Raw genomic sequence first — 21,378 nt, 5'->3', positions numbered from 1 at the left:
AAGCTGCAGAGGCTCCCTGCTATTTCTAGAAAAGGGGGCAGGTCTGCACTCACGTCGCTAATAACATGCTGAGTGTGCCCCGGAGCTGTCTCCTGTGACATCCAAAGACAGTACAGTAAAAAAACACAGCATTTCAACAAAGAACCAAGCCGACAAGAACCACAGTGGGCTCCCCTGAGCAAGAGTAAGCTGTCCAGTGCCCAGCGGAGTGCAAGGACACACTGGTGCTTCCCAAGGGGGTCCCCAGGACCTAGTGTGTCCGGGCCACCTGTGGCGCTGGTGAAACTCATGTTCTGGGCCACGGCCTCGTCCTACACAAGCAGAATTTCTCAGGTGGGGCCCTGAGCTCCTCAGGGGGCTCCTCAGACTCAAGTCTGAGAACCCCTGTCATGGAGGAGGACAGCAGGGAGTAGGGGCTGGGAACCAACATTTGCTGACAGCCTGCCCTGATCGAGGTGCGGTTTGCAGTACTTTGCATGCTTAACCTCAGCAAGTCTTCCCGAAGCCCCAGAAAGCCGAGGCCCTGAGCCATCGCTGCCCCTGCTCCTGGGGCACTCACCCTGCAGTCCCCACGCACGCAGAGGCTGAAGGCGTCCTTGTAGGAACAGCGTGTCCCGTCATGCACCATACGCTTCATGGACACCACCTCCCCGGTCTCCTTGGACTCACAGTAGAGATGACACCGCTCCTTGGCTGGAAGGGAAGCAGGGGGTGTTGGCTGGCTGGCCGCACCGCTCACTTTCTTGTAGTTTCCTTCCTAAGTTTGCTACAGGGAAGCACCTCGCAAAGAGAAACTCCCACCAGGAGCGTTTCCTTCTGATTCACCTGCCCCCCGCCCCACGTCTGCCCTGGGCCAGGGGAGAAAGGGAAAGAGGAGTAACGACAGCAACCTGCTTCATGACCCTGTTGTACGGGACTTAGCTTCCCCCAGCTGAGCCAGGCTGCTGTGGATGCAGCCAGGTCTCGGATCGCTGGGGTCCTATCTAGGGAACCCCATATTCAGGGGAAGGGCAGCTGGCTCTTTGCCAGCTCTCTACTTGAAGACCTTTTCCAGTCCACCTCTGTAACCCCAAATAAGATGCCCCTTGCTTCAGTCTCGGGTACCGGGCACCTTCCCTTCTCAGCATTTGTCTCAGAAGTCACTGAGACACCTCATCATTATTTGATTTTTTGCCAGACCACAGTCCCCCTCTTGGGGGCGGGGGGAAATCCCATCTGCTCTGGCACCTTCTCCTTGCATGCAGACGTGGGGCTTGCAACAGGTGCTCAGCTGAGGTAACAGATACAGCAGAGCAGGCCGCAGACCCCGCCTCCCTCTGCTCGATGCCTGAAAAGAACGGAAACTGCGTGGGATCCAGTTAAAATACAAACACTCTCACGCCTGAAGCTACCAGACTTTTCAGTCCCAGCAGCCAACAAATGCCTTTTGGTGCTTAAACCAGTTCAAGTCACTTGGAACGGAGAGTTCTCACTGAAAGATGAGAGGTCAAAGCCAACCTGATTCCTTGGACAACTCTGGCCTGTCCCTGCCCTGCGGCTGAGCGGGGCTAATGGTGCAATGCCAGCCTTGTCCACCAGAGGGCAACTGCAGGCGCCTGGGGCCAGCTGGAGCTTCCCTCTCTGCTGCATCCTTGGCCAGGCTCAGTTCCCTGGCTTTTCTGGGACTGCAGTCCTGCCATGAGCCCCCAGCCCAGGGTGGGCTCTGTTGGCACGCCCATACAGAATCAGTGGCCCAGGGAGCCCTGAGCCCTCCACGGAGTGCCCACACCCCTTGGGGCTCACCGTCCCGGTGCTCGTGGGGGCAGCCAGTGGCCCAGGGAGCCCTGGCCCCTCCACCGAGTGCCCGCTCCCCCTGGGGCTCACCGTCCCGGTGCTCGTGGGGCAGCCAGTGGTGTTGAGCGTCACCATGCTCGAAGTACAGGTCCCACTGCCGGCACTGCTCCTCGCGGAAGTCAGCCAGCGCGTCAGGGCAGTCCTGCGAGTTGCAGAGCTGGAAATCGTAGGCGAGGCCCGAGCATGTGCGGCCCCCATTGGCTGGGCTGGAGGAGAAAGCAGAGAGGCCTTCCAATGGGGTGCCACCAGGAAGAGGCCAACACTTAAGAGTGCCACCTGTGGGATCTGAGGGGATCCCTGAGCCTTGGGGGTGAGGGGACAGCGCTGCTGAGTGAAGGAACCCAGCCCTGCCCTGTCCCAGAGGCTTGGAGCATCAGTACAGGAGAGGCTGGTAATCCTCCTGGGGGCCCCAAGGGGAGGGAGCAGCTACTCAGGCCCTGTGCACCCCGGGCCCCACCCCAGCTCCTGTAGCTATGGCTGTGAACCAGCAGTGATCTGTAACAGGGCCTGTAGGGTCTGCCACACCCCCAGCCATAAGCCCCAGGGTGGAGGAGCTGGGTGAACCTTCCCTACATCCTCCCGACCTGGGCCTCACACACAGTGAGAACTCACAGTAAATCTGAAGTAGTGGAATCCTGCTACAGGTGTTCTCAACAAGTATCAGGTACATCTCCAGGTTTCCTCCACCTCAAGAAAACTTGGGCTGTACATCTGTAATTTCCTTACTTTGCTGAGAATCTCACCAGTCCTAAAAGCACTAACTCCATGGGAAATGTGCTGGCTAGTGGCCAGCAAGTGCCCCTGGAAGTCAGGGTGCTGGAGCACGGCAGGCCAGCACCTTGGGAGGAGGAGGGGGGCTTCAGTGTTGCCATCTGCCAGGTGTGACAGAGCCAAGCAGAACCCAAGGCCCCACCTGAGTCTTGGGCAAAAGCCATGCTCTGCTGTGATGGGGGTGTACAGCATACAGCATTGCAGAATGGACGATGGAAGGGGCTGGCTTCCATGAGGCTCCTTGCACAGTGCCATGTTCTTGGGGGAAGTCAGTGGAAATAATGACCGCAGAAATTTGTGGAGTAAGAACCAAGAGGCTCAGTGTTTGAATGGGACCATGAAAGAAAGGGTGACTTTGAGATTTACATCATGGCCCCTGATGGGACAACAGACAAATGACAATAACAGCTTGGGCGTTACCAGGAAGGGGTGCAGGCCTGGGTGTGTAGGTATGGGAAGCCCAGGGCATCAGGCAGCAAGAAACAGCAGGAAGGGGCCAGCCTAGGCAGGAGACAGACATATTCAAACAGAAATCCGGGATAATCCCAAAAGAGAGTGTGAGTGGGAGAATACAGGGGAGGCCCGGGAAGAAGAGAAACTGGGGAGCTTGAGCTCATGCTGCAAGCTGCAGTTCTGCAATCACAAGAGTGGCAGGGCAAAGAACACAGAGGGAACTCAACCCAGCGGGCAGGGGCCCAGCGGGGAGCCTCAGAAGTCTTCATACTGGCCCCAGAATCCCAGGAAGAACTACTGAGCACAGGGAGCAGCAACTAAAGATTCGGCAGTGAGAGGCCCAGCCATTATCTCCAGGAGGACACGCGAAAGGGGAGGCCCATGGGGTGCCCTGGAGTGTGGGGGCCTCCGGGCTCTGCAGGGCTCTGGAGGCTGGGTGCTGATGCAGGCCAGGCTGGCACGAGCAAACCGCAGTCAGAGCTCTGTGCGCACATCTGTGCTGTCTGATGGTCACTGATGTGGAGGGAACGGGGCACTGGCCTGCGCTGGGCAGGCCCAGTACTTTTGTGAACAGACGGGCTGGCAGGTGGTTCTGGCGGTTTTGTTCATGTTACTGCTGCCCTTCAACCCTTGCTGCCTAAGAAAGCTGGACCAGCCAGAGGGGGGAAAATATCCCTAAAGTGCACATGTCGGGAGGGACAGAAGATAGAGTACCTGCAACCTGCATGATCTCCCCTAGGGCCAGACCTGGGCTGAGTCCCCTGAGCCCCAAGAGCCTGGCATCAGGCAGGCACCAGGAGGAGTCAGGGCCTGGTGAGGAGCGAGGGGGAGGCCAGGCCAGATCTGCTCCTCTGACGGTGCATCCTGGACCAGAACCTGAAAATCCTTGCCCAGCACCCTGTAGCCTCTGAGTTTCTAACTTCCTGTCTTGTCGATCTAAGTACGTGAGTGTCGAGTACTAGCCCCAGGGTGCTTGAGAGGCGCCAGGGGCGCTCTGAGGATAGCACAGGGGCTGGGGCTTGCTTGGGAGGCTGGACAGGGCGCGTGGGTGGAGGTGGGAGCCTGGCGGGCCTTCGGACACCTCTCCAGGCTTTCCCCTTTTGGGCAGCTGGGCACGGGTGGCATGCCGCTTGACCTTGCCTCTTGCCTGATTGCAATCATTTGCTCTCCTGCTCAGGCTCTCAGCCTCCCAGGGCCCGAGAGAGCCCTTCTCTTTATCCCCACTGCCTCATCTCTGTTCCACCTTCTGTCTTGATGCCCTCAAGCAGGAAGAGCAGAGCAGGTTGGGGTCTAGAGTAGGATGCAGGCCAGGAGGAAGGAGACCAGGTTTCCGAGTCTCCAGGGCTGGCTCTGCCCCCAGCAGACTGTGAGCCTTCCCCTTCCTAAGTCTCGGTCCCTCCCAGGGAGGATGAGAAGGGGCCAGACTTGCCTACTCTCACACCCTCTCCTGAACTGACATCTGGAGGAGCCTTGCAGGATAGGGTAGGCTAGCAAGGGCCCTTGGGGACCACAGCTGCCCCCCAGGAAGACTGGGAAACATCAGGGCAAACTCACTGTGGGTTGTCGCACTGACGGGTCCTGAACTTCACACCTGTGCCGCAGGTACGCGAGCAGGAGCCGAAGGGACTCCAGGCACCCCAGTTGCCATCTCGTTTGAGAATGTCAGGTGTCAGCCAGATGCAGTGTCCTTTAAAGCAGTGCTGAAAGACAGAAGGTCATATGCCCCCCACTCTTCAGCTTGCAGTGTCCGTGATGAGTGCCCGGCCCTGGAGGTACAAGAAAGAAGGCCCTACTGACCCCTGGAAGCTCAGAATCTCTTTGGGAGGTGTGGTAAGGTGTTGGCCTGCCCAGATTTGGGCACCACCCTGGCCTCCTGCCACCACCACCACCACCCTGGCCCCCTGCCACCCTCAGTGCCTCATTTAGCCTGCTCTGTCCCCTCACCAGAGCCCACCCCACGCCATGCCTGCAGGGTGAAGCCCCCAGGCCAGTGTGCCCACACAGTGCCATTTATAAAGATGCAGGCGGCACACCAAGCCAGTGACTCTAGAGACACACAAGGTCTACTGTTTAAGTTAAAAAAGCAATTTAAGTGAAGTACGGAAATGAAGGACAGGTGATATGCTGACATGGTAAAAATTCGTGAATATAGGACGTAGAACACTGGAGCGCAGGAAAGTCAGCCTGAACCTGATCACACTGCTGCCCTTCTTACCCCAAGGAGGAAGCTTAGACAATTTAGGGCCGACTTGAAGAAGAGTGAAAAATTAAAAATACTAAATGAGGTATGCAATGGAATGTTGATTTACAACTAGAAAGTATACAATATAAAAAAGTTTAAAATTTAAAAACTGACAAATACCACAAACAACCAAAAACAGAAAACAATGATTTTTTTAGAATTGGTTGATTTACACAATGTTTGCTGCAATTCTAACTGCATACTCTTTCATCCCCTCTTCAGATGACAACAATTTGGTCAGCATGTATTTCACAGGGAGAGTAGAAAGACGATTCCCCAGCAAGCTTTTTCTGTAAGGACCAGGTGGTAACTGTTTTAATCTTTGAAGGTAACAAGGTCTCTACTGCAACTACTCAACTCTGCCATTAGAGCATGAAAGTGGCTAGAGACAACACATAAACGGATGGATATGGCTGCATTCCAATAAAACATCATTTACAAAAGCAGGCAGCAGATGGAAACTTCTAGAATGGAGCTGAAAGAGGCTCAGTGAACTCGCTCGTCAGTAAAACAACCATTTAACTGGTGAAAATTATTTTCTAAACAAACTATTTAAATTATCTGGACAATAAGGACTGAGTTATATCATAGGGAACTACATTAAATATCTTGTAATAACTTATAATGGAAAAAATCTGAAAAAAATATTACAGAATCACTTTGTTGTATACCTGAAAGTAACACAATAATGTAAATCAACTATACTTCAATATAGAAGGAGAAGAGGGCATCAGAGGATGAGACAGCTGGATGGCATCGCTGATGCAATGGACATGCACTTGGCAAACTTCGGGAGATGGTGAGGAACAGAGAGGCCTGGCGGGCTGTAGTCCATGGGGTCACAAAGAGTTAGACACGCCTGGGTGACTGAACAACACCACCAACAACAAAATACTTCAATAATAAAATAAGGTATCTGGAAACTGTCCTAAGCTCAATACAACAAATGGAGAAAATATACTAATTCTTGTAAGAATTGTGAAAGTCTATACATTTGAGCCACAACCCTCTCCCATTCTTTCCCCATCTTAGTGTGATGGAGGCCTTACCACTTAAAAGACAGAGATTCCTTGTTTCCTCAGCTTCCAGTCTAGGGCTATAGTTTCACCCTGGGAAAGGCAGGCCATTGGCATCTCCCATACCATGCAACTCTGTGTTGCAGAAAATCTGTTTCAGGCAGGGAACTCCCTTTGCCCACCCAGTCCTCACTCCTAGAGTGGAGGCTCTACCCCAAGTATAGAAAACCAAGAATGCTGTACTCTAGTAACCCCTTCCCTGGTTTGCTTGTAGGGAAGACGTTCTATGCTGAAAGGGAAGAGCCAAGAGTAGGGTCCTAACCCTATTCACTGACCTGTTTGTACACCAAGAATGTCACTCTGGAAGTGGAAAACCCTGCTCCTAGTTCCAGGGCAGTGCTGCAGTGGTCTTCCCAGAAGGGGAGGTAGAACTAAGAGCTCCATAGCTCACCCTAAGAAGACTAAATTTATTTGGAATGGAGCATGAGGAAGTTCATGCCTAAGGGCATTGTCAAAAACAACAGAAATCTCGGTAGTGAGCAATTAAGAGGAGACCAGTAGCTCCACGATACTAGTAAGCAACAAGTAAAATAGTAACCCAACTAGAAGTGAAACAGAGAGAACCAGGGAAAGGACAGCTAGAGTACTTCTGGGATCTGTACTGTGCTGTGCTTAGTCACTCAGTCATGTCTGACTCTTTGCAACCCCATGGACTGTAGCCCACCAGGCTCCTCTGTTCATGGGGATTCTCCAGGCCAGACTACTGGAGTGGGCTGCCATGCCCTCCTCCAGGGGATCTTCCCAACCCAGTGACTGAACCCGGGTGTCCCACATTACAGGCGGAATCTGAGCCACCAGGGAAGCCTGAGCAAGCTTCAAATACTGGTAACACCCTGCCCCTGTGAAGGGTCCAGAATTTAACTGGGTCAGGCTGTGGACAACTTGTACCCCAGAGCATTATCAAAAACAATACAGCAATCAGCTAGCAGCTAGTGAAAGCTAATTGGGTGTGATACCAATAGAGGCAGAATAGCTAGAGCTTAGCAGTAAAGCCAGAGAAAAAGACAAAGAGAACCTGGCTAATCCCACCGTTCTGGTGGTGGAGGTGGAGCTGTGTGGCCTCAGTGACTATGTTTCTGCCCAAGGCTATGGTCTCCGAGGAGAAGGTGATGGCAACCCACTCCAGTACTCTTGCCTGGAGAATCCCAGGGACGGGGAAGCCTGGTGGGTTGCCGCCTATGGGGTCACACAGAGTCGGACACAACTGAAGCGACAGCAGCAGCAGCATGATCTCCAAGGGGCAATATCAGCAGCTGCATGCTGCAGGGCAAATAAAATTCATTAAAACAGTGCAGCCAGGTCACTAAACAAATAAACAGGTAAACAAGCAAACAACAGCACAACAAGGTCTGGGGGAGTCAATATAACCAGTGTCCAGAGTTTCTTCAATGTATTATCTAAAATGTCCAGTTTCAACAAAAATTACTGAGACATGAAAAGAAATGTACTCCATACACAGGAAAGTAAGCAGGCAACAGAAATTACCTTTGAGGAGGCCCAGATGCTAGACTTAGTAGACAAAAATTTCTAACCAGCTATTATAAATACATTCAAAGAACAAAAGGAAACCATGTCTAAAGAACTAAAGGGGAGTATAAGAACAGTGTCAAATAGTATCAAGAAAGTGATAGAAACTAAAAATGAAAAAGAAAAAAAAACTAAATTCTGTAGCTCAAAAGTACAAAAACAAATGAAAAACTCACTAGAGGTCTCAGTAATAGATGTGAGCTGGAAGAAGACTCCATGAACTTGAATACAGATCAATGGAAATTATACAAGCTGAAGAGCAGAGAGGGGAGAAATAAAGAAAACTGAACAGAACCTCTGAGAAGTATGGAAGACCATAAGTTCACTGAAATGTGCGTAGTAAAAGTACCAAAAGGAGAGGACACAGAGGACGGAGTAGAAAATATTCAAAGAAATAATGGTTGAAAACTTCCAAAATTTGATTACAAACATTAATGGAAACATCCAAGAAATTTAAGCAAGGACGATAAATGCAAAGAGATCCACTCCCACATTATAGTCAAAGTTGTTGAAAGACAAAGCAAAAATGTCAAAACAGGGAAGAGAAAAATGACTCATTGGACACCCAATAAGATTAACAGCTGACTTTTAATCAGAAATAATGGAGGTCAGAGGTAATGGTGTCCACCAAGAATCATATATAACAAAGCTATCTTTCAACAGTGAAAGTGAAATAAAAATATTCTTAGATAAACAAAATCTGGGATAATTCACTGCTAGCAGACCTGCCATAGAGCAAATACTAAATTAGGAGTTTAAGATCAACATACACACACTATTATATATAAAATAGATAACCAACAAGGGCCTATTGTATAGCACAGGGAACTCTACTTAGTACTCTGTAATAGTCTATATGGGAAAAGAAACTGAGAAAGAATGAATATATGTCTATGTATAACTGAATCACCATGCTACAGACCTGAAACTAACACCACATTGTGAATCGATGATACTTCAATACGGTTATAAAAAAGAAATACTAAAAGGGGCTATTCAGGCTGAAAACAAGTGACAACAGAGAACAATTGAAATCCACATAAAAAAAACAGAAAGTTCTGAAAATGGGCAAATTTCTAGAAAGACACCGACTACCAAAGCTCATTTAATGAGACCTAAAAATTTCAATAGACCTGTAACAAACAAAAGAGATTGAATTAGTGATTTAAAATTTCTCACAAAAAATAGCTGAAGGCCCAATTACTTCACTGACGAATTCTATCAAACATTTAAAGAAAAATTAATACCAATTCTTCACAAACTCTTCCAAAAAATGGAAGAGAAGATTTTCCCCAGTTCATTCAATGAGGCTAATATTACCCTGATACCAAAATCAGACAAAGATATTTTAAGATAAAGACTAGAGAACAATATCTCTTATAAAAATAGACTTTAAATTCCTCAATAAAATTTTAGCAAACCAAATCCAACAGCATGGTAAAAGATTACATATCATTACCAAGTGAAATTTATCTGAGGAATGCAAGGTTTAGCATCCTAAACCTTGAAAAGAATAAAGGAAAAACAATATGGTCACCTCAAGACTCAAAAACTAAAATTGGCAAAATCCAACATCCTTTCCTGAAAAAAGCACTCAAAAGACAAGACTAGAAGTTCCTCAAGTTGATAAAAGACATCAATGAAATACCCCATCATGCTTAATGGTGAAAGAATGAATGGTTTCCCCCTAATCAGAAGAAAGAAAGGGGTGTCTGCCCACACTACTTCTAGTCAACACTGTACCGTAAGTTCTAGCTAGAACAATTAGGCAAGAAAAAGAAGGAAAGGGCATCCAGTCTGGAAAGGAAGAAGTAAAACTATATCTATTTGCAGATGAAATGATCTTCTATGTAGAAAATCCTATGAAAGTGAAAGTCACTCAGTTGTGTCCAACTCTTTGTGACCCATGGAATTCTCCAGGCCAGAATACTAGAGTGGGTAGCCTTTCCCTTCTTTAGGGGATCTTCCCAACCCAGGGAATGAACTCAGGTCTCCCATATTGCAGGCGGATTCTTTACCAGCTGAGCCACAAGGGAAGCCCTAGAATACTGGAGTGGGTAGCCTGTCCCTTCTTCAGCAGATCTTCCTGACCCAGGAAGCGAACCAGAGTCTCCTGCATTGCAGACAGATTCTTTACCAACTGAGCTATGAGGGAAGAAAATCCTATGGAAACCACTAAACACTATTGAAAAGCACTAAAAACTAATTTTTAAAAGTTCAGTGAGATTGCAGGATTCAAGATCGATATACAAAAATCTATTGTATTTCTATAGACTAGCAATGAACGAACTGAAATGAGATTAAGAAAACAATTCTATCAGAGACATTGAGAACAGACTGGTGGTTGTCTAGGGGGAGGAACGTGGGAGAGGGTTGAATTGGGAGTTTGGAATTAGCAGATGCAACTGGTGTATACAGAATGGATAAATAACACAATCTTACTGTATAGCTCAGGGAACTATATTTAACATCCTGCAGTAAACCATAATGGACAAGGACATAAAATATTCATATAATTACAGTATTTATATTATACAATTTATAAATGTTTATATAAATACAAAAATTTACATAAATAAATGAGTCATTTTCCTGCACAGCAGTAACATAACATTGTAATTCAGCTATGCTTCAATAAAAAGTAAAAAGAGAAATTAGAAGCATTTTGAGTTAAAAAAAAAAAAAAGAAAACAATTCTACTTACAATAACATCAAAAAATGACAAAAAAAATTTTAGGGATAAATTGAAGGAAAAAAATGTGACATTAGTACACTGAAAACTATAAAAACTTGTTGAAAGATCAATGACCAAAAGTCTAAGTAAATGGAAAGACATCCCATGTTCATGGACCAGAGTTTAATATGGCAGCACAGTCATACTCAGAGACATTGCTGGTTCAGTTTCAGACCACCACAATAAGTAAATATCAAAATAAGGAGGGCCATATGAATTTTTTTGGTTTCCCAGCACATGTAAAAGTTATGTTCACACTATACTGTAAGCTATCAAGTGTGCCATTATGTCTTAAAAAAACAACGTACATATCATACTTTAGAATATTTTATTGCTAAAAAATGCTAACCATTAACTGATAATGCAGGGTGTTAGGGAAATTAAATGAATAGTCTGTTTAAGCTTCAGAGACAAAGCAGAGCAGGCCTCTGACCTTGCTTCTAACCTGCCTGGACACCGCCCTGGCTGGCAGTGACTGGGAGTGACTGCCTGCTGTGAGGGCAAGACTTGTAGCAGCTTAGGTAAGATGGGGGAGCAATCTTGAGATTGTTGAGCCCCTGAAGGGGGCCTGGCCACCAAGTCCCAGGCTGAACAACATTCCAAGTTTTACAAGACAAAACAAACAGCATTAACATGAAACCAGGCTTGCAATTTGGTCATAGATGGATGATGATATCAGTTTGCTTCCATCCTGGGATTATAAGCAGGAACTCCTGACTGCAACCTTTAAAGTCTCACCCACAGAGCTGACTTGCTGACCTCTCCCAATTGGGACTCCAGATGCTCTGGGACACGGGACTTCCCAGCACTGATTAAGTCTGGATGTTTGTCAAAACCCAATTTCATGATGTATCCTCTGCTCTATTTCTCTTTTCTTTTAATCTTAGTATATTGAAAGTAAGCTAGATAATTCTCTAATAAATATTTGTATCATTTATTTGTATTATCAAGTGACTTATTTTGTTAACAAATCCTTTGAACCTGAGACGAAAGTGAAAACTTTCAGCAAAACACAGGTAGCTACAAACCTTCAATTTGTTAAAAAAAAAAAAAAAAAGAAAGTAGTGTCTGCAAAGCACAATAAAGCAAAGTGTAATAAATCGAGGAATGCCTGTATTCCCCATATTGATCTGTGACTCAATATGACACTTATGCTAGAATTTTGCAGACACCGAGATACTTGTAAAAATTCAAATCAAAGGATCAGGAATAGCCAAAACAATCTTGAAACAAAAGAAAGTGGAAGGACTCAGACTTAACCTGTTTCAGAGTTTACCACAAAACTAAAATAAACAAGACAGAGTGGCTCTGGCATAAAGAAACAAAATTATTAATGGAACAGAACACAGAGTCCAGAAAGGAGCCTTTACATATTGAAGGAGGAAACAGACAGAGCTGGGCTTCATCTTAGGCCAGGCTGCGAACATTAGGCTACACGCGTGGTCACCCTCCCAACGGACTCTGAACTTTGTGCCCTGAACAGTGTCTATAGAGATGGCATACCAATGGAAAACCAGACCCCCGGATAAAAGAGCCTCAGGACTTGTCCTTGGACTCTCTGTTGCCTAAAAGAATATGCTAATTATCTCTGTAACAGAACAAAGTGGTAAATTCCCATTATGTTTATAGGGATATGACCACAATCCTACTGATAAATGTCCACTGTTTATCTAGTCTTGTGGCACATGAATCATGGGTTAACTTTGATCGTTTATCTCTCTTTTACCTTGTCCAGACTAGTTTCAAGGAATTTGGGGAGGTGGGTTTGAACACGTACACTTAGGGTATATAAGGTTTTCACAAAACTGGTCAGGGTCCTTGGCTAAGAAGAGACTCTGCCTTGGGCCCGCCGGTGTAATAAACTGCGCTCCGCTATCTGCATTGTCCTTCTGAGTGAGTTTGTTTCCAGGAACGCATGGCTACAACCATATGCTCAACTGATTTTCAGCAAGGGTAGCAAATGATTCATTGGGAAAAAATAGCCCCTTCAACAAAGGGTGTTGAGACAAATGGGTATTCACATGCAAAAGAGCAACGCTGGCCTCCTTCCTCACACCTTACACGAATCCTAACTGACAGTGAGTCACAGATCCAAAAGAAAGAACAGGAACACACCTTCTCCACTGGATGGCAATGGTTTCTTAGTTACAACACCAAAACCAAGTGACAAAAGAAAGCATATCTACATTAGACTTCACCAAAATTAAAAACTTTTATGCATCAAATGATACTAACATGAAAGTGAAAAGACAATAATAGGAGAAAATATTTGCAAGCCATTCATCTGAGCGGTCTGATACGGGATTTGTATCCAGAATATAAAATGATAGAATGAATAAAGAATGATTATAACTTGATCATAAAAAGATAACCCAATTAAAAATAAGCAAAGGCGATAATGAATAGACATTTGTCCAAAAAAGATACATACAAACTGTCATTACGCTCATGAAAAGGTACTCAAAACCACAATGAGATCATACATCACATCCACTGGGATGGTTACAATAAAAACACAGGTAATACGTTTTGGTGAAGATGTAGAGAAAGTGTTAGTAGCAATGTGAAAAGGTACAGCTGCTTTGAGAACTAGTTTGGCAGTTTCTCAAAATGTTAAACATAGAGTTACCACAAGAACCAACAATTCTACTCCTAGACACATATTCAAGAAAAATGACGCAACCACGGAATAACTTGTACACAGATGTTTTCAGCGGCATTTCTTATAATAGCTGAAAAGTAGTTAACAGCTCAATGTCCATCAACTAATAAACTGATAGATTAAAAAAACAGTATATCTATACAGCAGATTATAATCGAGCAATAAAAAGGAATAAAGTCCTGACAAATGGTATAACATGGATGAACCTTGACAACATTATGCTAATTGAATGAAGCCAGTCAAAAAGGGCCACATATTGTACAATGCCATTTATATGAAATATTCGGAAGAGGCAACTCTAAGGAGACACAAAGTAGTAATTGCCTAGGATTGAGGAGGAGGGGTGAGGATTGAGGAGGAGGGGTGAGGATTGAGGAGGAGGGGGTGAGGATTGAGGAGGAGGGGGTGAGGATTGAGGAGGAGGGGGTGAGGATTGAGGAGGAGGGGGTGAGGATTGAGGAGGAGGGGTGAGGATTGAGGAGGAGGGGGTGAGGATTGAGGAGGAGGGGGTGAGGATTGAGGAGGAGGGTGAGGATTGAGGAGGAGGGGTGAGGTGAGGATGAGGATTGAGGAGGAGGGGGTGAGGATTGAGGAGGAGGATTGAGGAGGAGGGGGTGAGGATTGAGGAGGAGGGGGTGAGGATTGAGGAGGAGGGGTGAGGATTGAGGAGGAGGGGGTGAGGATTGAGGAGGAGGGGTGAGGATTGAGGAGGAGGAGGAGGAGGGGGTGAGGATTGAGGAGGAGGGGGTGAGGATTGAGGAGGAGGGGGTGAGGATTGAGGAGGAGGGGGTGAGGATTGAGGAGGAGGGGGTGAGGATTGAGGAGGAGGGGGTGAGGATTGAGGAGGAGGGGGTGAGGATTGAGGAGGAGGGGTGAGGATTGAGGAGGAGGGGTGAGGATTGAGGAGGAGGGGTGAGGATTGAGGAGGAGGGGTGAGGATTGAGGAGGAGGGGTGAGGATTGAGGAGGAGGGGTGAGGATTGAGGAGGAGGGGGTGAGGATTGAGGAGGAGGGGGTGAGGATTGAGGAGGAGGGGGTGAGGATTGAGGAGGAGGGGTGAGGATTGAGGAGGAGGGGTGAGGATTGAGGAGGAGGGGTGAGGATTGAGGAGGAGGGGGTGGATCATGTCGTAATGGCTGTACACCTCCAGGAATACAGTGAAAACCATTGAATTGTATACTTCAGATGAGGGAATTTAAATGTGAGTCACATCTTTACAAAACTGTTACGGGAAAATAAACCAGGAGGCAGGTAGAATTGGTGTGTGTGCTGTAGCTTGCCAACACTTGCTCTAGCATGTTGAGAGAAATATTTAATTTTCCGTAATTTAGAGAAGTTATTGGTGATGCTATACGAATATTTAGGTGACCAAATTTGGAGAAACTGCATCTGGTGTGCTTCTGGATGTGGATTTCAGGGTGTCTGACGTTTTCTTGGTCGGAGACTGATTTAAAATGCTTTTTAGATTAGCAACTCAGTAACTGTTGCTGTCAACATTTTTACTGTAGAGGCAATATTCTGAGCTTTACATTGTCTTTGATGTTGTTTCATGTCAAAATCAGAAAGAAGTTTAAATGCTTTTCCAATGTGTTCATCAGATTCACTCCTCTTTGTTAATTGCACTGTCAAACACTTCAAGAGCCTGTCTATTACTTACTTCTCTTGGATATTTTTATCTCTTCCTCTTAATGAATGACTGCTTCAGTCTGATCTGAAACTTTTTGGTTATAATTAAATTTTTTGAAGTCAGATTTATTTCTACTGATTTCTTCACTCATTTTAAACCTTTATTTATTTTCCATGGATTTTTACCTGAGTTTTATTTAATAAATAAATTTAAAATGATAAAAGAAGGTATATTAATACATATCGAACTACTGCACAATTGCACTCATCTCAAAATTCTGCAAGCTAGTCTTCAACAGTATGTGAACCGAGAACTTCCAGATGTTCAAGCTGGATTTAGAAAAGGCAGAAAAACCAGAGGTCAAATTGCCAACATCTGTTAGATCATAGAAAGAGCAAGAGAATTCCAGAAAAACATCTACTTCTTCTTCATTGACTAGGATAAAGTCTTTGACTGTGTGGATCACAACAAACTGTGGAAAATTCTTCAACAGATAAGAATACCAGATCACCTTACCTGCCTCCTGAGAAATCTGCATGCAGGTCAAGAAGCAACAGTCAGAACTGGACATGGAACAACGGACTGGTTCCAAATTGGGAAAGGAGTATGTCAACACTGTATATTGTCACCCTGCTTATTTAACTCAAATGCAGAGTATATCTTGCAAAATGCTGGGCTGGATGAAGCACCAGCTGGAATCAAGATTGCTGGGAGAAATATCAGTAACCTCAGATATGCTGATGACACCACCCTTATGGCAGAAAGCGAAGAAGAACTAAAGAGCCTCTTGATGAAAGTGAAAGAGGAGAGTGAAAAAGCTGGCTTAATACTCAACATTCAAAAAACGAAGATTATGGCATCCAGTCCCATCACTTCATGGCAAATAGATGGAGAAACAGTGGAAACAGTGACAGACTTTAGTTTCTTGGACTCCAAAATCACTGCAGGTGGTGACTACAGCCATGAAATGAAAAGATGCTTGCTCCTTGGAAGAAAAGCTATGACAAACCTAGCATATTAAAAAGCAGAGACATTACTTTACCCACAAAGGTCTGACTAGTCAGAGCTATGGTTTTTCCAGTAGTCGTGTATGGGTGTGAGAGTTGGACCATAAAGAAAGCTGAGCACCGAAGAATTGATGCTTTTGAAGTGTGGTGTTGGAGAAGACTCTTGAGAGTCCCTTGGACTGCAAGGAGATCAAACCAGTCCATTCTAAAGGAAATCAGTCCTAAATATTCGTTGGAAGGACTGATGCTGAAGCTGAAGCTCCAATACTTTGTCCACCTGATGTGAAGAACTGACTCATTGGAAAAGACCCTGAGGCTGGGAAAGATAGAAGGTGGGAGGAGAAGGGGATGACAGAGGATGAGATGATTGGATGACATCACCGACTTGATGGACGTGAGTTTGAGCAAGCTCCAGAAGCTGGTGATGGACAGGGAGGCCTGGCGTGCTGCAGTCTATGGGGTTACAAAGAGTGAGACACGACTGAGCAACTGAACTGACTGAAATCAGAAGTCTTCATCTCTTCCTTATTTTATTGTAAGCCAAAATGTTCAAAATAGCAGTTTAACTGGTAACAGCTTTATCAACATTTTGAGCAAACTTTTCACATCCTGTCTGCATTTAAGTTTCTCTCCTGGTGTTTGAAAATTATTTTTAATGCCTGTTATGCTTTGTAATATGTATGTTTAGAGGTCTGGGCAGTTTTTCAAGAAGCAAATCATCTTGTTACACTTAGCATTTTCAAAGAACTATCCAAGTTGGATCTGTGTTAATAGTCCCAACTACAAGACAAACCCCAAAAGGAAACAAACTATTGCAAACACAAAAGTAATCACAACCTCTAGTACAGTTGAGGCCCCTTGTCTCCAATCACTTGAGAAGGCTGTGCTGAACACAGCACATATTCTTCAATGACCTTGGGTGAGTCGGTACCGAGGCAGAAAGAGTATTTCTAGAAGCTAAAAATATACCTGGACAGAATCAACAACCTAGCTGTACATACAGGGCACTAAAAGCCAAATGCACGCATGCTCAGTCGCTCCAGGCGTGTCCGACTCTTTGTGACCCCGTGGACTGTAGCCCCTCGGCTCCTCTGTCCATGGGATTCTCCAGGCAAGAACACTGGAGTGGGTTGTCATGTCCTCCTCCAGGAGATCTTCCTGACCCAGGGATCGAACCCGCATCTTTTACGCCTCCTGCATTGGCAGGCATGTTCTTTACCCCTAGTGCCACCTGGGAAATCCCCAAACCATATAAATAAGCCAATAAATATACCCCAAATCCAATTTCCCCTTTGCCAAAGCCACAAAACACCTGTGGCTGCTTTAATGTCAGCCAACAGGAGAGGTTTATCAAAGGGGAAGCAGGAGTAAAAGCAGGAGTGGCCCTAACTGATTATAGTCAGTGAAAACGTAAGACCATGCTGACACCCTGCTCTCAGATTTCTAGCCTCCAGACCTGCTGTTTTAGTCACCCTGCTGCTAAGTCGCTTCAGTCATGTCTGACTCTGTGCGACCCAATGGACGGCAGCCCACCAGGCTCCCCGTCCCTGGGATTCTCCAGGCAAGAACACTGGAGTGGGTTGCCATTTCCTTCTCCAATGCGTGAAAGTGAAAAGTGAAAGTGAAGTCGCTCAGTCGTGTCCGAGTCTTCGAAACCCCATGGATCGCAGCCTACCAGGCTCCTCTGTCCATGGGATTTTCCAGGCAAGAGTACTGGAGTGGGGTGCCATTGCCTTCTCCATAAGTCACCCTAGTCTCAGGTATATCTGCCCCACCTGACTAAGACAACGAGGGTGGGAAGGGTCCTGGCACCTCTGAAGTTGTGATGGGGCCCAGCCTCTAAATCACTGGTGGCCACAGGGACCAAGGACCTGGGGAATGCAGGAGGCCACGCGGTGGTCCCCCTGTCCCCATTGGACTAACGGGTCTTCAGTTTGTAAATGGGGAGCTGGGCATGGGGCAACTCAGGACATGCCACAGGCCCATGGTGTGATGGACCACCTCCTCCACAGACTTGGGTCCAAGTGCAGACAGGCAACACATACACATTATAGGAAATATGAAAACAGGGCAGAAAGACAGGAAAATCATCCTGAATTCCACAACCTAGAAGCTGTCCCTCTAATATTTTGGTTTATTTCTTCCTGGATGACTGTGAGCACTTGAAAGAGTACAAGCAAACGGAATGAACAGTTTTAAACTCTGATGCCTCAGTGTTATTATGAAAGAAACACGTTTAATATTATTAAAGTGTTCTACAAACGTATGTTTAAATGCTTATAAATATTTCATCCGGTAGAGGGGCTTAAACCTTTAAAAGCACAAAGTCACACGTCATGAGTGAATCGGAGCCACACACACCCATGAACAAAGCCGACCTGCCTCTCAGGATAAGCACCATGGACAGCACCGGTGCACTTTCGCAGGGCCAGGAACACTGCCAGCTTGGTCTGAAAGCCTGAAAGGCAGACTGTTCTTTTCAGGAAGTGCGCATTTAGCATTTCTGAACCACTGTGGTCCTGGGTTTCCGTTCTCCACCCACCAGCATGTCCTGAGCTGGTGCCATGTGCCAGGAGCCTGGGATGTGAAGATAATTGAGTCGGACACTTAGGTGACTCGCCCGAGGGGGGACAGGATGGCTCAAGGTCACACAATGGGGAGGGAGGGAGGGCTTAAACTCCCACGCCCAGACCCTGGGCGATCCCTACCGTTATGCCTGCCTGCCAGTCCTCGACTGTGCGGCAAAAGCTGGGCATCACAGGGCCTCTGCACTTGCATAAGCACCGTGGCACGTTTCTGAAACAGTGCTTCTGAATTCATGAAAACGCAGGGTGAGTGTTGTTCCCAAGACACTGCAGGTCAAAGTGAGACATGAAGGACTCTTTTCTGCCAGGACACTCGGATGCAGGAGCCATCTTCACCCAGTTGGATCTGCACCCTGGCTCGGGCAAGGAGGGCAAGGCGAGCCCACTAACCCAGCCTGCAGAGTAGAGGCACCTGGGGGGACCCTCTGTGCCTGGCCTAACCTTGCCTCCAGGGGATGAAAGGCATCCCCGTGTGGCCACAGGGAGCTCCTGTCTGAGAGCAGATCCGAGCCAAGTCTCCAGCACCCTGGACAGGGCAGGACATGACTCACGCTCAGGAAGAGTCATCATCAGTTCAAACAGTCCCTGCCTCTCTCCCGCCATCATTCTAGTCTCTTGGGGAGCCATAAGTGTCAACTATGTCTTTTGTTTTCTGGATTCTGATGCTTTGACATCTGGGTCTTGCTGACCCTGGAGGGACTCCCCCTCCTAGGGTTAACCAGCTCCTAGAGATAGTAATCAACTCATCCACAAGGGTAATTTTCAAGTGCAAACTAATCAATCCAGAGCACACATACCCCCTTCTCCCCGACAGCCTCCTCCTTCATCAGCGCTCCTAAATTCCAGGCCACCATCTCCCATCCTAATCACTCCAAGCCCAGTCAGGTACTAGGAGCACCCCGATGCCCCAAAGCCCACTGAAATGATTCCCACCAGCCGACCCTAATCCTGCTCACCTTGCTTTGGCATTTCTTTCTGTCCAAACGCAGTTCCTGCCCCCACCCCCTGCCCTGCTCTCTAACTGATCCTGGAGCTCCCCTGTGAGGCTGACCACTCCTCCCCCTACTTCCTTGGGATTTTTGAGGAACTGTCTTTTCAATGACAACTCTCTTGATTTGTTGGCCTTAGCACACTTCAACTTTTCCCTTAGTACATTACATTTTAAAATACCGTGCTCCTCTCAACCACCCTCCCCAGCCATCTTCCCCATGCTCCCACCCAAGGAGATCCCCCCACTTGGAGCACTGGTCCCACTTCTCCCCAGTCTTTGGGCTTTGGCTGAACTCCACTGAAAGCCTCTCTGTGCTTCCTCCAGGCCCCTCCCCATCCCCTTGCTCACCATCACATCATTGCTGCCTTGTCACATTGATGGCCAACCATCAGAGACAGTGACACCCGGTGGAAGAGAAAGCCTGACATATGGATGGATGGATGGGTGGATGGATGTGAAGCCGAGGTGACTAACCAGCCTAACCCCCAGGCCCACTGCACACATCTCTTCCAAGAACAACAAGCTCAGCTCTCCCCTCTCAGCCAAACGTGCCTGCTCAGAACTCCTGATTCTGTAAGAAAACTACATGCCCACAGGCCCTCATTGCTCACTGCCCATCCTCTCCACCTGACCTCACCTTCCCATCCACTTCACAGTGTGCAACCCAGGCAGACAAGGAACAAGTCATGAAACTGGGGGCAAAGGATGCAGGTGGCTCAGCTGTAGGTTTAATCCCTCTTTCCAGGTCCTCTCTGTGGATGGAATAAAGATACGTGGTTCTGTCTTTGGCAAATGGCAGGTGCAGGAGAGGAAGATTTGCTTGGGATGACCCACTGTGGACAATGAGGAGACCAGGAAGAGCCTGAGTGCCATGTGACCTCCTGCCCAGCGTCTGAGGTGGGGGCAGCAAGGGACAGAAAGGGACAGCTGTTCCTGGCATAGCCCTGATTCCCCAGACAACCTGCTATTTCTCCAGCCTGCCTAGTCGTTACCCTGCTCCCTTCTCACTACCTTCTCTCCTGGGCCTGGTGGCTATTCTTAGAGGAAAGGGAGAGATAAAGGATGACCGCTTTCCAGATACAAGATTACACTGCCATAAGTAAGACACTAAAACATACAAACTCACAAGGGCAGAGGATTCTGATGGAGCCCTGGGAGGTGCCCCTCCTCCGCTTTGCCCCTGCACCAACCCCACACACACCAGGATTCCCTGATCCAGCTCAGCTTTCTCCCTGTGCTCCTCGTGAACCGGGGCAGGCTGAGCAAAGCCCAAGCACCCCCTCAATCAGCACGACTGGGCTAAATAAACTGAGGGTCCTACCGGCAAAAACAGTGAAGAGTCATCACTGGGTCAGCACTTTCCGTGTGAAAGAGTGCTTTGGCCACACCTTCCCCCTTCCTCCCCATCCTGCCAAGGGGAAATGGGCCAGTAAGCTGGTGCTCAAGCACTCCCTGGCCCACCTTTGGCAGTGGCCAGGATTCCTGTGGGAAGGCCTACCACTGCCCCTCCACCCCGGACGAGCACACCACACAGTGTCTGCCCCCACCCCTCCTCTCCAGGCCAGGGTTGGACCTGAGGGGCAGATTGGGATAGGGGTCCATGCCAAGCTAGTCTCATTCTCCAGCTCAGCATTTACTGAGTTCCCCATTGGGGTTATGGCAAAAGTTTTGGAGCCCCTGTCTTCTCCATCGAGGTCCCTTGGAGAAGAAGGCTATGAGGTCCGTTCTGGCACAACATCCCATTTGCAACGTCTAGTCTACGGGCACAGCTAAATCATCTGAATGCCTCTTAAAAACACCAATTCCCAAGTGTTCTAACAAAAACATACACATGAATGGTCATTAGCAGGACTATTCACAGATACCAAAAG

At 47.3% G+C, this 21,378-nt stretch overlaps 1 protein-coding gene across 1 annotated transcript in view; it reads right to left on the bottom strand.

The window, feature by feature from the left end:
- Window positions 1–21,378, bottom strand: part of ADAMTS2 (ADAM metallopeptidase with thrombospondin type 1 motif 2) — a 243,770-nt gene that overhangs the window by 24,352 nt on the left and 198,040 nt on the right. Inside the window, exons 11-13 of the mRNA XM_061421305.1 lie at window positions 4,612–4,757; window positions 1,864–2,039; window positions 560–693 (exon numbers count right to left, since the gene is read on the bottom strand). Coding sequence (XP_061277289.1) covers window positions 560–693; window positions 1,864–2,039; window positions 4,612–4,757 — 456 coding nt within the window. The remainder of the gene's footprint in view (window positions 1–559; window positions 694–1,863; window positions 2,040–4,611; window positions 4,758–21,378) is intronic.

This window comes from Bos javanicus, chromosome 7 (genome assembly GCF_032452875.1).
Source record: "Bos javanicus breed banteng chromosome 7, ARS-OSU_banteng_1.0, whole genome shotgun sequence".
NCBI lineage: Eukaryota > Metazoa > Chordata > Mammalia > Artiodactyla > Bovidae > Bos > Bos javanicus.
Note: the sequence above shows the minus strand (reverse complement) of the source record. Positions and strands in the feature narration are given on the sequence as shown.